This window comes from Petaurus breviceps, unplaced genomic scaffold, assembly GCF_028583685.1.
Source record: "Petaurus breviceps papuanus isolate PSGF00001 unplaced genomic scaffold, PetGlider_PUasm1.0 38, whole genome shotgun sequence".
Classification (NCBI taxonomy): Eukaryota; Metazoa; Chordata; class Mammalia; order Diprotodontia; family Petauridae; genus Petaurus; species Petaurus breviceps.
This window is the reverse complement of record NW_027186304.1, coordinates 19,392,547-19,407,839: the sequence shown is the minus strand read 5'-3', so window position 1 is coordinate 19,407,839 and position 15,293 is coordinate 19,392,547. Positions and strand designations below refer to the sequence as shown.

The following is a 15,293-nucleotide window of genomic DNA, read 5'->3' as shown; positions in this document are numbered from 1 at the left end:
ACTACTGGGGGGATGGAGAAAGTCAGTAGAAAGTGATGATATTTTTAAAAGGATGAAAAGAGCATCAATAAAATATTAAACAGTAACAACAATAAAAACCATCAATATAAATCCTCTCCAATATCTCACCCACAGGTGGAGAAGAACTAAGAACAGATATGAAAAATGAGACAATCTGGACTGGACCTTTGGTACCTTTTGGAGGTAATTGTGAAATTATGAGAAACATGTATAAAAAATACAAGCAAACCTTCAACGCAGGGGTTCTCAATGCTTTTTGTGTCGTGGACCCCTTTGGCAGTCTGGTGAAGCCTATGGACTCCTCAGAATATTTTTATGACAATGAACATTTATTAAGTGCTTACTATGTTCCAGGCACTGTGCTAAGTAAGCATTGGGGTACAAATACCAGCAAAACAAAGATAATCCCTGCCAATATGGAGGGGAAGTGGTTTTTTTAATTTAAATTTACTTTTTTAAATTAAATTTTATTTAAATTTTTTATTTACTTTTAGTTTACAACATTCAGTTCCACAATCCCTTGAGTTCCAAATTTTCTCCCCCGGTGGAGGAGAAATTCTAATGGGGAAAGACAACATAGGAAAAGGAGCTGAAAAGCCAGGGATGAGGGTGAGAAAGGAGGGGAATATCTGCGGGGGTGTATCATGGTGAAATCTGGAGAGTTCCAGAAGAGCCAATAGAGGAATGAAGGATGACTGGCCGGGACCCTTCCTGAAGACAGAGATTCTAGGGAGAAAGGAGCTGACATGGCATAAAACAGCCTAAGACTAAAAGGAAACCTATTGCATTGAAATATTGTCATCAAAAATTTTTATTTAAGGGGTGGCTAGGGGGTGTAGTGAATAGAGCACCGGCCCTGGAGTCCAGCCTCAGACACTTAACACTTACTAGCCATGTCCTAGTTTACATGGTTAGCAGTGCCCTGTGGAATCTGAAAACCCTTCATGCTCTTTGGTGAAGAGAACTACTGGTGCTCACACCTACCGAGCTTACCAGGTAGGACACAACGCTCTCATCCAGGCCAGAATACTATCACTGAGTAATTTCCTTATCCCCATCCCCTGTTTTTGCAGTGAAGTATTTTCTTCCAAGTTCATCCACTCATTTGTCAGTTCATACTTATTATCTTTTATCTTCTATCTCTTCTGCCCTTTGTGGTTAACTCCTTGAAAAGCTGCCTTATCATTCTACCTGCACGGATCTCTCCAGGTACCATTGATCTCTTAGTTACCAAATCCGATGGCCTTTTCTCAATACTCATTCTCAACAACTTCTCTGCAGCTTTTGACATTGTTGATCACCCTATCCTCCTTGATACTCTTCTCTTCAGGTTTTTAGGGTTTCGCTCTTCCCTCATTCTTCTCCTAATTGCTCTTTCTCCATTTCTTTTGCTGTGTCCTTATCCAGAACACACCCTCTAACCATGTGGGTCTCATGGGGCTCTATCCTGAACCCTCTTTGATTTTCCCTCTATGCTACTATACTACTTCACTTGGGGATCTCACCAGCTTCCATTGGCTTCCACCTCTATGCTAATGATTCTCAAGTCTACCTGTCCTGTCCCAACCTCTTTGCTGATCTCCAATCTTGCCTCTTTCCCTTTCAGAAGTCTTGAACTGGATGTCCAGTAGACATCTTAAACTCAACAGATCCAAAACCAGACTCACTATTCTTTCCTCTAAACTTCCCACCCATCCTAACTTCCCTATTATTGAATGCATTTATTCACATTCACCATCATTCATTCACTATCCTTCTAGCTCCCCAGGTTCATAGCCTGGGTCAACCTCTATTGCTTGCTATAAATCACCCCTCATATCCAATCTATAGCCAAGTTCTGTTGATTACATTTTTTCAACATCTCTCGAATGTATCTTTCTCTTGGGATTCTAACATTGTCATCACTGGTCCAGGCCCTCATCAACTCACTTGTGGACTATTGAAATAGCTTGCCTCAAGTGTCTCCTTGCTCCAAACTATCCTCCATTCAATCACCAAAGTGATTTTCCTAAAGCACAGGTCTGATCATATCACACCCTCCCTTTGATCTCTTTTCCCCTTGCTTAATAAGCTCCAATGGCTCTCTAAGGCCTCCAAGATCACATACAAAGTCCTGTTTCATATAAGCTAATCCCCTCCTGCATTTCCAGTAGGAACCTTACTCCCTGCCACATTCTTCAATCCAGTGACTGGCCCACTTGCTCTTCCATGAACAAGACATTCCTTCTCTTGGCTCTGGGTATTTCTTCTAGCTGTCTACTATACCTGGAACGTTCTCCCTCCTCACCTCCTCTTATTGTCTGCCCTACCTTCAAGTTCCAACTAAAAAACCCATCTTCTACAGGAAGCCTTTCCCAATTCCTCTTAATTGTAGTGCCTGCTCTTAGTTCCTATTTATCCTATATATAGCTTATGTGTGCATGTTTGTTTGCTTGTCTACCTCAGACTGGGAGCTACTTGAGGGTAGGGACTGGTTTTTTGTGTTTTTTCTTTTTTTTTGGTGTCCCCACAGCTTAGAGAGTGCATGGCACATAATAGGCACAAAATAGTTATCAACTGACTTGTTTTGTGACCTTGAGGCCTCACCAATTTGTGTTATTTTTCTGACATTGGAATAATCATTCAAACCAATTCAAAACAGCATTTTTAAAAGTGCTTTGAAAATCCTTTAGAAACTGGCTCACAACATTTTGGGCCAGATCCAAATTTGGCAGGTATTTTATTTTTATAGCATCATTGAAAAGGTATTAAAGCTCATTTACCTACCATTTTTGTCAGCCTCTTCATACTTCATAGTGTAAATAGACTGACTGAGCTTTACAGAGCAAAAAAAAAAAAAAACCGCATAGATTCAGCCCAAGGTGCTACTAACACAGACTTTCACCAGAAATTAAAAAAAAAAACATTTAAGAAGTTATGACCTAAGTTTTCATTGCCTTCAAAACCACATTCTAAGTTTAAGTGAGCTAAGCAGATAATAAAGACAGCTATTGTGGTATTTCAAGGTTAACAAAGCACTTCACAAAGCGATCTTATTTCCTCTTCACAACCATCCTGAGATACAGGGATTTTTTTTCTACTAGATGAGGAAACTGAAGCTCAAATAGATTAAGTGACTTGTCTATTATTATACAGCTAGTGTCAGGGGTAGGAATTGAAGCCAGCTCTCTCTTAATTCCAAGTCTAATGCTTTTCCTTCATTGTCCCCAATAATGGATAAAGCATAAAACTCATAGCTTAGTCAAACTTCAAATATCTTTTTAAAAAATGCTTAATTGGCATCAGCTGGGGAATGGCAAAACAAGCTGTGGCATATGAATGTAATGGAATACCATTGTGCTATAAGAAATGAGCAGACAGATTTCATGATAACTTGGAGAAACATATGTGTGTTTGGGTTGTTTTTTTTTTTTTGCTTTTTGGAGGGGGGAGGGGAGGGCAACTGGGGTTCAGTGACTTGCCCAAGGTCCCACGGCTAGTTTTTGTGTGTGTCAAGTATCTGAGGCCAGATCCAAACCCAGGTCCTCCTGACTCCAGGGCTGGTGCTCTCCTCACTGTGCCCCCTAGCCACTCCTGGAGAGACATATGAACTGATGCAGAGTGAGGAGAGCAGAACCAAGAGAACTTAGTACACAATTACAGATATATCGTGTCTGTGATGACCGACTTTGATAGGGCTCCTCTCAGTAACACAACAACATAAGACAGCTCCAAAAAACTCTTGATGGAAAGAGCTATCCACATCCAGAGAAAGAACTAAGAGTCTTAATGCAGATTGAAGCAAACTACCTGCTCTTTTTTGTTTTGTTTTGCTCCTTCTTTCTCATTGTTCATTCCATTGGTTTTAATTCTTCTTTAAGACTTGACTGATGTTTATTGTGAAGGTATATGTAGAACCTATATTGGATTGCATGCCACCATGGGGGAGGGGGGGAAGAGGGAGGAGGAGAGGGAGAAAATTTGGAACTCAAGGGATTGTGAAACTGAATGTTATAAACTAAAAGTAAATAAATTTAATAAAAAAAAATGCTTAACTGAAATACTATATTATGCCTACCTGCTAACTTTTTAGAGGACAATGTTAAATTAGACAATATTGATCAGGTATCACCTCAGAGCTACTGTCAATAAAGAGCTTTATAAACCTGAAAGCACTATATGTTATTATAAAATTGTAAACTCCGTGAGGGCAAAGAATTATCTTTTTATCTTCTTAATATTTATCGAAAGTTAAATGATCACTGTGAAAGACTTAGTTACTTTGATCAATACAACCCAAGAGAATTCCAAAGGACTCAACAAAAAATAAACAAAAAAGCTAGACTTGATGAACTGAGTGCAAACTGAGGCATAATTTTTTCATCTATTTTTCTTTTTTTGGTGGAGGGGGCCAACATGGATAATATGAAAATGTTTTGCATGACTTCACATGTATAATTGATATTTTGCTTACCTTCTCAATGAGTGGGGGAGTGGTTGGAAGAAGAGAATTTGGAACCCAAAATTTTTTTTAAATGAATGCTAGTAATCCTCTCCCCACCCCAAAAGAAAGGAAAATGATCACTTTCCTTTGTCAGGAGAGGCTGGGAGATCATTTTATCCAAAATATTTATGATAATCCTGTATTTTTGCAATTGCTTATTTTAATTAAGCATAGGTTATACTTATCACTATTAAATTTCATCTGGGGAGCACTTCTGATGAGGGGAACTGGCTTGGGGAAGGACCGTCACAGCCGTGGCATACCGAGGTCTTACAGTGCCCATCATTGTGATGAGTGTGTTCTGAGGGGTTGTTGACTTCTTTGTCCCCTGCTTTATCCCCAAAAGTCCCAATCAAGGTGTTATCACCATGCTGATAATTGCGCTGTTTGCCGCTATCTCTTTTGGCCCATTGCTATTCTGGCCCAGGTCAACCCTCTCTTTGGATCATAGCTAAGAAATGAAACCATTTGGTATCTCAAGTATCACTGGCCTTGAGGAAGAGGATGATCTGTATGATTATCTGTCATCTAGGTAAAAAAAGATACATCCTTCACATGTTAAAGCACCTCTTAATCCAAAGATTCCCTTAACTCATGTTTGGAGACCAGCCTCCTTAAATATTTATACTATACTTGAATTTTCATTTTATTCCAAAGTTCAGTATTTTTTGTTACATACTTTCAAAAAATTTACTTTGTCCACCTGTGTGGCTACTTTATTTAAAGTACATGCCAAATACATCAAAAGTGTATGGACTCTTCTGATGCAGGTGATTTTAGTGAAATGTTATTATTCTCTTTTCTCTGTTCATGTCTAAGAACCTGAAGATCTCCTCCCCTGACCTTTAACCACATTAAAAATAAATGATATATTTAAGACTCCTACAGCAAGATGAATGGCTACAGTTTTGTTAATCACCAGGAAATCATGTTCAGAAGAAAAAGGTACCCTAAAGGTGCTGGAGCTCTATCAAGCTGTATTTTCGAAAGGGTTTAAAATTAAATTTCTATCTCCTCTTGGAATAAATTATTTTTTTTTCTGCTTTCTACAGAAAAAGAAATTTTCACCTGATGAGATTTAACTTATCATTCCAGATGCTTAGATCCTGGCTTTGTCATTTAAAGAAATGCTATACTTCCACAGATTTGATAAGCAAGCCAAGTGAAAGCCAATGAAAATGTTCAAGGTTAAAGTCAGAATCCCGTGTCATACCTCTAGAGAATTCACTACAGATTGACATTTAGGTGCTATCAATAAAGCTAGTTAAATATGCATCCTTCCCTAGTGTAGTGCATCATCTTGTCCACAATGCTTCACAAAACATAACTTGTTAGTATTATCTTCTAAATATGATTTGCCACATTAAGAGTTTCTTAGAGACTAGGTTACCTACAAACATGTTGCAACATGTGCAGTCTTTGGGGGGTTTTCAAAATGCAGTCATGGCTCGTTTATCTTGAACACGTCAATCACACTTTTTTTTAAAAAGTGAAAGCTATGTTCAACACACTTAAAACCTCTTCTGCTCTCACAGGTCTTCCACATTCAGGCAAGGAAAAGATATTATGAAGATAAACAGAAGCCGGGCCATAGACACCAAAGTTAGGAAAGGGGTGAAAATAATTTGGAGATGAATTTCAAACTGAATATGGTTAAGATGCTATCTGGATATAATGGCCTGCTGCTGTCAGTCCTTGACTGGAAATGATCAAGTGACTAACTTCCTAGATTTCTCCATTTCTTCATATCAGTACCCATTTTCTAGCTCCCTAACATTCCTTTCCAAAACACATTGGGGACTGTGGAATAAATTATTTCTTCAACAAGGCAAAGAATCTAGTGGTCTGCCAATCTGAGAAACCCTGTTTAGGGGAAGAGAATTACGGAAATTTGCATGGTTGGCATACTGTTTTTGCAGGAGTTCATTCCTTGTTAATGCTGCCATTGTTGCTGATTAAAAGCCCAGATGAAAGAATTAAAAAGATTATGGATGCCAGTACTAGTGTAAGGTTTTCAGTTTTAAGAAAAGTGGTTCTCCCATAGACACTAGGCAATGCCTCCTAGAATATTAGCACTAAATAAGCAATGAGAGTAATGTCATAAATACCTAGGGTCTGGGGGGAATGATAGTGCACATAACCCTTATAAATTCAAAATTCCTTGGAACCCAAGTAATTACATTTCTTTCACTCATTTAATAATAAATACCACGAGCTACACATTTTAAAATTAACTAACAAAATTTTATGTGAGAAAGTGACTGTCTTCTTACTTGACATTATAAATCTTTCACCACTAAGGACAATTCTAATAAGCACAAGCCACTTTACTTTATAACACATCCAAATCTCACAAAATAAGATTAGACGGCCCACTTTTCTTCTTTGGGGCAATATTTAATTATAACAAAATTCTAGCACAAATCATTTTAACACCACTCTTGAAGCTAATTATAATAGACACTTCTCTTTCCTCTCAAATACAGAATACGCATTCTAAAAAACATGTGGCAATAATAAAAAGAAAAACAATGCTGGGAAAAAATTTACATCAAATATGATAAATCAAAAACTTAACATCTATCATTCAAAGACAACACATTTTCTAATAAATAAATGGTTAAGGAGTATATAGAACTTGCAAAAAAAAAAAAACCCACAAATTGTGAGCAATCACTTGGAAAAAATGCTTAGTCTCACTAACAATTAAAGAATTGCAAATTTAAGCAACATGGAAGTCCCATCTTCACATTCCTCAAACTGGTAAAAATTATTAAACGAAATGTCGTCAGATTATGGTGAAACAGGCACCCTCATTCACTGCTGGTAGAATTCCTAAGCTAGTTGAACCTTTCTGGAAAGCAATTTTGCAGGAGGAAGCAAAAGTTACAAAACAATTAACCCTTTAACTCAATGATTCTGTCAATATTATTGGGAATTCCCTGATTTCTTTTCCCTGAAGATGAAAAGTATTTATCACATGTGTATATGTATACAAATATATATATGCATATATTTATATACGCATACTTTTATTTTTTTATTTTAATTTTTTTTTTTTTGCTTTTTGGAGGGCAATTGGGGTTAAGTGACTTGCCCAAAGTCACATGGCTAGTAATTGTGTTAAGTGCCTGAGGCCGGATCCCAACTCAGATCCTCCTGACTCCAGGGCCGGTGCTCTACTCACTACGCCACCTAGCCACCCCTATATACACATAAAAATGACAGTAATTATCAAAGGGGATATATTACTAGATATTACATTAGAAAAGTATTTTGATTAATAGGAATTACTGGGAATACAGCCTGAGAATTTTATCAAAAAGAAAAATAAGCATTATTCACCCATAGATATTTATAGCAACATTATTACTAATATATAAAAAAAAACTGCAAATGACCCATAGTTCAACAACAGGGGAATGGTTAAGTAAACTGTAGAATATCAAGTCATAGAAATAGTGTAATATAATGAAGATAAATAAAAGGACTATAAAGAAATCAGGAAAGGCCTTGCTGAGATGAATTTTTAAAAAGCTGAATTAGAAGGAGAGAGCGCCCATCAACTACAACCACACAAAAAGAAAATTCAGTAAGAAACGACAAAGAAGAAACTTCCAAAGAGTGACTAACAAGTTGTTACCAGTATTTTATGCATGTAAATTAATTTATTTAAATACAAATAGATGTAATTCAAGTTTAATTGGTTTCACTGATGATCAATATTAAGCTTATAATTTTAAAATGTGATGGACCTACAAATTTTTTTTTAAAAGATTTACAATTTATTTAGCCTTTGGTTAATGACCTTAAGATATCTTACAAATATGATTTGGTAGCAAACAGTAATGGTGTTGTATACAATGATAAAGTTAAATGATTGTTATAAATAGAATCTTCACCATTCATTTTGGGCCTAACAAGTCTGTGCTATTATAAAAGGCACACAGAAAAAATGTGTCAGCAAAATATAGATTACATGGTAACTTCAGCTACTTTTCTTGCTTAGCAAACCATAGCGTAAACCAAAGAGTGTGAATGAGTCAGGGCAAGCAATCACTATAAACAACTCATATTTAACTCCTACTGATGGTGGGAAGTTAGGCATGGAATAATCCTATCAGCAATGTTCTTTTCAAATGTAAAAAGTCAAATATAAAGTCTACAGTCTTTTACTTGTCTCAAGAATAGCCTTAGCTGTTTAGGAAGAAGAGAATACAATGTGCATACTTCTGAAAATTCCTGGGTTATATAGTTTACCATTCTTATGACAGGGCACTTACAACATGATAAAAACATGCTGAATGCCTTGAACATAGTAAGAACTTAATGTCTCCTGAATAGAATTATTTGGCTTGTTCTCTACTTTAGAACAGCATTCAACAATTTTAAACAAGAGATTTTTTTTTGGCTTGGTTTAAAGACAGAATTCCCTGATTTCTTTTCCCTTAAGGTGAAAAGTATTTATCACATATGATATGCATTCATATATATTTATATACCCAAATACTTTTAAAAATGACTTATTGATCATCAAAGGGAAAATATTACTAGATATTGCATTAGAAAAATATTTTGATTAACAGGAAAAATAATTTTAGTAGTACAGCAGATTAGCATATTTTTAATTTTAAAAAGAAAAAGAACTAGTTAAAAGTAGAGCAGAAGTCATTTTGGGAATGAGAAATGCACTGGTACAATGTTTTAAGCAAATGAGCTTTTGCAATGAGTAGTAATCATGAACATTCATTTAACATTCTACTCCAATGCATTAAAAACCAAATTCATTATACCTTAAGCTAGAATTTAAATTGCAGACACACTTTTAATCATCATATACTTACATTACTCATTTTTATCTGTTAATCTGTGATTGCTAACAGTTAGCCCATTGGTATGATAGCATTAGTTTTGAAAGATCATCTCTGCATGCACTAATTGTAATTAGATAACATTAAGTTGTTTCAAAATTTATGTGCAAATCTTTTTATTGTTATGAATTCAGTGTGAAGCAAATAGGCAATTTTCATTTAACAATTCTATTCCTAGTTTAATTGTCACATACGGTAGTATAGTAGAAATTTCTTAAATCCATTTTACTAAAACTGCAATTCACAATTCTCATAAATAACATTCAATTTAATTTTTCAGTAAAAATGGTGCAAAAAAGGGCATAGTGAGGTATTTACACACTTTATTTTTTAAAAAGCACAAATTAAGTCATGATCTTTATCATAATCAAAAAGAAAACCAAAAGAAATTTTAGGATATAAGATTATTCTAGGTTTTTAATGCTTTTAAAACTTAAGTCATTAATCTCTAGAGGTAGGTAGAAGGTAAGAAATGGTAGAAATAAGGAAAAATAAAAGGAATTTTCCTTTTGTTTGAAAAGCTATAATTCCTTTCAATGATTATTTAAAGGACCTTCAGTATTTATGTTCTTATAAACTTTGTAAAAACATCCAGATAATGATACAGTGACTGTGGGCCTGAAAAGGCTCAGTGGTACTACTTCCCAGTGACAGGCACCTCTAATATTTTAGTTAAAACCTTGCCATACGCCTTCCTCTGTTCAAGTAAATCACATAAGTGTATATGATGATTAATATACGAAATTAAAATACAAACGAGTAGAACTGAGCCAAGGACAATGAACACTGTGTTCAACCAAGAAGAGTCAAAATGTGGAAATATGTTCAACATGACTGTATGTGTATAACCTCTATCATATTGCATACTGTCTTAGGAAAGGAAGAGAGGAAGGAGGGGGGGAGGGAGAAAAATTTGGAACTCAAGAACTTTACAAAAATAAATGTTGAAAACTATCTTTACATGTAACTGGAAAAAAAAATAAAATACAATTAAGGAAAAAGGAAGAAGAGTCAAACCCATCATTTGCACCATTCAAATTCTTATTGACTCTATTAAAAAAAAATATACACAACTTCTCAAGTGCCTCCCTTGATCATGATTATCTGGGAGTAACAAGGTATAACATAGACCAGTGGTCAGGACTCTAGTACAATCTCTGCAATTTACTGGCTGTTTACTTTGGGCTTACTCTCTTTAATGAAAGAGAGTCCTAACTCTGTCATCTGTTAAGTTGGAGGGAAGCAATACTTGCCTTGCCAAACCTAACGGGATTATTTAAGGATCAAATTAAATAACATGTGAAAATCTTTTGAAAATTGTAAAGCATTATAAAATGCAATGTGGTATTATCACTAGTGGTAAAATAGCATTCCATGGAGATTATAATTAATGTATGAATTAAATCTATCATACCTGCTCATATTCACATGCCTCACAATGATTAAGCTAGGTCGAGGCCTTCTGAAAAGATATCATATTATGTCACAGGTTTAGAGATAGAAAGGAAATTAGCTAAAATGGCGAGAATCACTGAGCTCTTCCAAGTACAGAGGTTGGCTGTGAATTTTTTGGAGGTAATATATACAGGGCTGATAGTATTCCATAGAAACTAGAATTCATCAGTGTCATTGACAAAGGACTCCTCTTCCCCCATTTAATACCCAGTCACTTTATTAAACTAAGCAGACTTGACATTTACATGAGCCAACTGTTTCATGTGATATCTGTTTTGCTTTATTAAGAATGTTGGTTTTACTAGTTATTTTCCTTCACACTTTCTTCAAAGGGTCATTAGAATGATCAAATAATAAAGAACTATTGGTTGGTTGACCCTGTAGTGATCTATCAAAATCTACTTTTCTCACCTGTTTTCAGCTATATTGCTGTTATAATATTAACTTACATTATTTCTGCCTCTGCAAAATTCAAAAGATTTTATTTGTAAAACTTATAAGTCCTATTGATCTTACCACAACTCATACCCTTAGAGACATACCTTTTGGATGAATAATTATGAACTGTAGAAAACTGAGTAATACTATATTTATACTACTACATACCTGTTTACATACCTGTAAACAATATGGCATTTATTAAAATACACACTTACTTTACACTACACCCCACGCAAGTTTACGCAAGTCTTTTATCCTTAATTTTTAAATACACACACCAATATTTGCAAACATTATTAGTTAAGTTTATATACAAAACTGAAATTGTGATATTTGAGCCAGATAGTAATTTTACAAGAAAGCACCTGTGAATGGCTAATGATGTACAGTGTCAAGTCTCTATCAAAAGAAAATAAGTATGATTCTTCTCACAACACAGATCTATATTTACAAGCAAACATGATCCAAACAGCACAAGCAGATTCAGGGTAGGTAAATACTCGAACACGGACAGCAAGTCTCACTTGGTCACCTCGGCAACAGATTATTTCTTCACAGAAAGGAGACCTGTACAGAGAAAATAAAAATGCTAATACCAAAGTTAGGTACTCAAGGAAAATAACGTGATTGCATCTTTTTTTTAAAGTAAACAAGATCCTTATAAACATTTGTAGATCTCTGATTGATGGGTTGCTAATGAAGCCCAACAACCCCACTGCCACATGTTTTCGGTCATATGGTTCCTTAATTGCCAAATCTGAGGGTCTTTTCTCAGTTTTAAGCATTCTCAATTTATCTGTGCATCTGATACTGCTGACCACCCTCTCTAGCAGAGTAATCTGTTCCAGGATTTCATGACACCACTCTCCCCTGGTTTTCTGCCTACTTCTTAGATTACTTCTTCTCAGTCCCCTTTGCTGGTTCATTCATATCCCACTCACTGTAGATATACTAAAAGGTACTGTCTTGGGTCCTCTTTTTTCTTCCCTCTACATTCACTTACTTCACAATCTTATTAGCTCAATATCATGTCTACGCAGATCTATATATTCAGTCCTAGTCTCTCCCTTGAGTTTCAATCTTTGACACACTAAACTGAATGTTTCAGAGACATTTGAAACTCAACATGTCTAAAACATAACCAATTGATTTTCCCCAAAAAACACACCTCTCTTCCAACCTTCACTACTTTTGTCAAAGGTACCACTACCTTCCCAGTCTTCATGACTTCACCATTACCCTCACTTCACATATCTAATCACTTGCCAAATCTTATTTCCACATCTGTCACCAAAGACCTATTCTTTCTACTCATACAGCTACCAACTTAATTCAGATCCTTAAAATCTCTCTTGCACTTAATTTTAAATTTTTTCTCAATTACATATAAATATTTTTAACATTCATTTTTTAAAAAAAAATTGAGTTCCTTAACGTGACAAAACAGGAAAATTATAAATTCTGGAGAAGATGTGGGAAAACTGGAACACTAATGCATTGTTGGTGAAGTTGTGAACTGATCCATTCTGAAGAGCAATTTGGAACTATACCCAAAGGGCTATAAAAATGTGGACACCTTTTGACCCAACAATACCACTTCTAGGGCTGTATCCTAAAGAGATCATACAAATGGGAAAAGGACCCACACGTACAAAAATATTTATAACAGTTGTCTTTGTGGTGGCAAAGAACTGGAAATTAAGGTGATGCCCATCAACTGGGTAATGGTTAAACAAGTTGTGGTATATGAATGTAATGGAATACTAGAGTGCTATAAGAAATGATGAGCAGGAGGATTTCAGAAAAACCTGGAAAGACTTATATGAACTGATGCTGAGTGAGGGGAGCAGAACCAGGAGAACATTGTACACAGTTACAGTCACATTATGCAATGACTAATTTTGACAGACTTGGCTCTTCACAGCAATGCAAGGTGCTAAGACAATTCCAAAAGGCTCGTGATGGAAAATGCTATCCACATTCAGAGAAAGAATTACAGAGTCTGAATGCAGATCAAAGCATACTATTTGCTCTCTCTTTTTTGTCTTGTTTCTTCTTTCTCGTGGTTCATTCCATTGGTTATAATTCTTCTTTGCAACGTGACTAATGTGAAAATATGTTTAACGTGAATGTATATGTATAGCCTATATCAGACTGCATGCTGTCTTGGGGAAGGGGAGCAAATCTGGAACTCAAAAGCTTATGGAACTGAATGCTGTAAATAAAAAACAAATAAATAAATTAGGGGGAAAAATTTGAGTTCCAAATTCTGTGTCTCATTCCCTCCCTTTGCCCCTCCTTGAAAAAAGCAAGCAATTTTATATGTATTATACATTGTGGAGTCATATAAAACATTTCCACATTAGCCATGCTGCAAAGAAAACAGAAACCAAAAACCAAAACAAAACAATAATAATAAGTAAAGTTTAACAAATATGCTTCAATGTGCATTCAGACTTATCAGTTCTTTCTCTGGAGGTAGATAAAAGCTTTCATCATAAGTCCTTCAGAACTGTCTTAGATCACTGCATTGCTGAGAATAGCTAAGTCATATATCATCTCTTTTAATCATCATTTCATGCCTAACTTATTGCGATAGCCTCCTGAATATTCTTACCACTTCAATTCTCATTCATTCGTCTATCCTACACACTGCTGCCAAAGAAATTTTCCTTAAATGCTGATCTGATCATGTCAGTCTCTGAAACCAACAATTCCAGTGGCTCTTTAAGGCCTGCAGAATATAATATAAACTCCTCTGTTTTCCTTTTAAAGCTCTTTACAATCTGTTCCCATTTATCTTTTTAGCCTCAATGGAAGTTCCTACCCCTTGTGAATTCTGCAATCTGACCAAATAGGCCTTCTCTCCATTCCTCACACATGACATTCTATCTCTCATATCCTGTCTTCACACCTGTGCACCTGGAATCTCTGGAATGCCCTTCCTGCTCAACGTCACTGTACAGGATCCTTCTCTTCCCTTAAGATATACCCCAAGCACCACCTTCACAGAGACTTTCTTGGGCACATTCCACTGCTAGTGCCCTCCTTCCAAAATTATCCAGTATTTACCTGCTCTGTATTATCTATTCCATATATTAGTATATGGAATGGCAATTTTTTCATTTTTTGTATGTGTATCCTTAGTGCCTACCTCAGTGACCAGCATATAGTAGGTGCTTAATAAATGATTACTGACAGACTGATTCTCCAGTAAGAAAAAAATTGTCAGTTGGTCACTGATTTATCATCAGAGAAAAATACTTCTAACTTACTGGCAGCAAGGAGATGCAGTGGATAGCAGGCTGGGCCTGGAGTAAAAAAACAAAACAAAACCCCAAGTTCAAAGCTCGCCTCAGACACATACTAGCTGTCTGACCCTGGGCAAGTCACTTAACCTCAGTTGGTCTCAGTTTCCTATATGTAAAATGGGGATAATAACAACACTCTTCAAGGTTGCTGTGAGGATAAAATGAGATAACTATAAAAATGTTTTGCAAACCTTAAAGCATTCTACAAAGACTAGCTATTATTGTTGTTTTTAGTTAGTGTTGTTCTATGTTAACTTCAGCTCTAGAGATAACAGTTTTGATATCCCATCACCTACCCTCTGATGTAGCTTGTCCCACAGATAAACAACATTCAAAACAAGTGAAAAGTGAACTTCCTTATAGCCTGCAAATATTACAGTTTATCAGATAATAAAATTTAAACTTGTAAGTTACTTTAGCTGTCATCCATTCTAACCACCTTATTTTCCCCATAAGGAAACTAATGGCAAGATTAAACAATTTGCCCAGTATTATCCAGGGAAGTGAAACAGGATTTGAACTCGGGTTTTCTCACTCCAAAGCTCTTTGCACCGTGCTGCCTGAGAAATCCCAGCCGAACTGTGGTGGGACTCTGAATGTGGCACGTAATCTCTCCAGAACTCTGTTACCATGTCTTTAAGACACGCTTGGGCTAAACGTTTCTATAGCCTACTCTAGCGCTAAGGGTCCGCTTGGGCTAAACGTTTCTAT

At 35.9% G+C, this 15,293-nt stretch overlaps 1 protein-coding gene and 1 pseudogene across 2 annotated transcripts in view; one reads left to right on the top strand and one right to left on the bottom strand.

The window, feature by feature from the left end:
- The first annotated feature begins 227 nt into the window (after positions 1-227).
- On the top strand, positions 228-6,408 carry LOC138169934 (V-type proton ATPase subunit e 1 pseudogene; annotated as a pseudogene).
- A 1,732-nt stretch (positions 6,409-8,140) lies between these two features.
- The window catches only part of CEP76 (centrosomal protein 76), a 24,959-nt gene continuing 17,806 nt past the window's right edge, over positions 8,141-15,293 (bottom strand). For both annotated transcript variants that reach the window (XM_069099607.1, XM_069099606.1), the window contains exon 12: positions 8,141-11,838. In XM_069099607.1, coding sequence (XP_068955708.1) covers positions 11,700-11,838 — 139 coding nt within the window. In that variant the 3' untranslated portion in view covers positions 8,141-11,699. The remainder of the gene's footprint in view (positions 11,839-15,293) is intronic.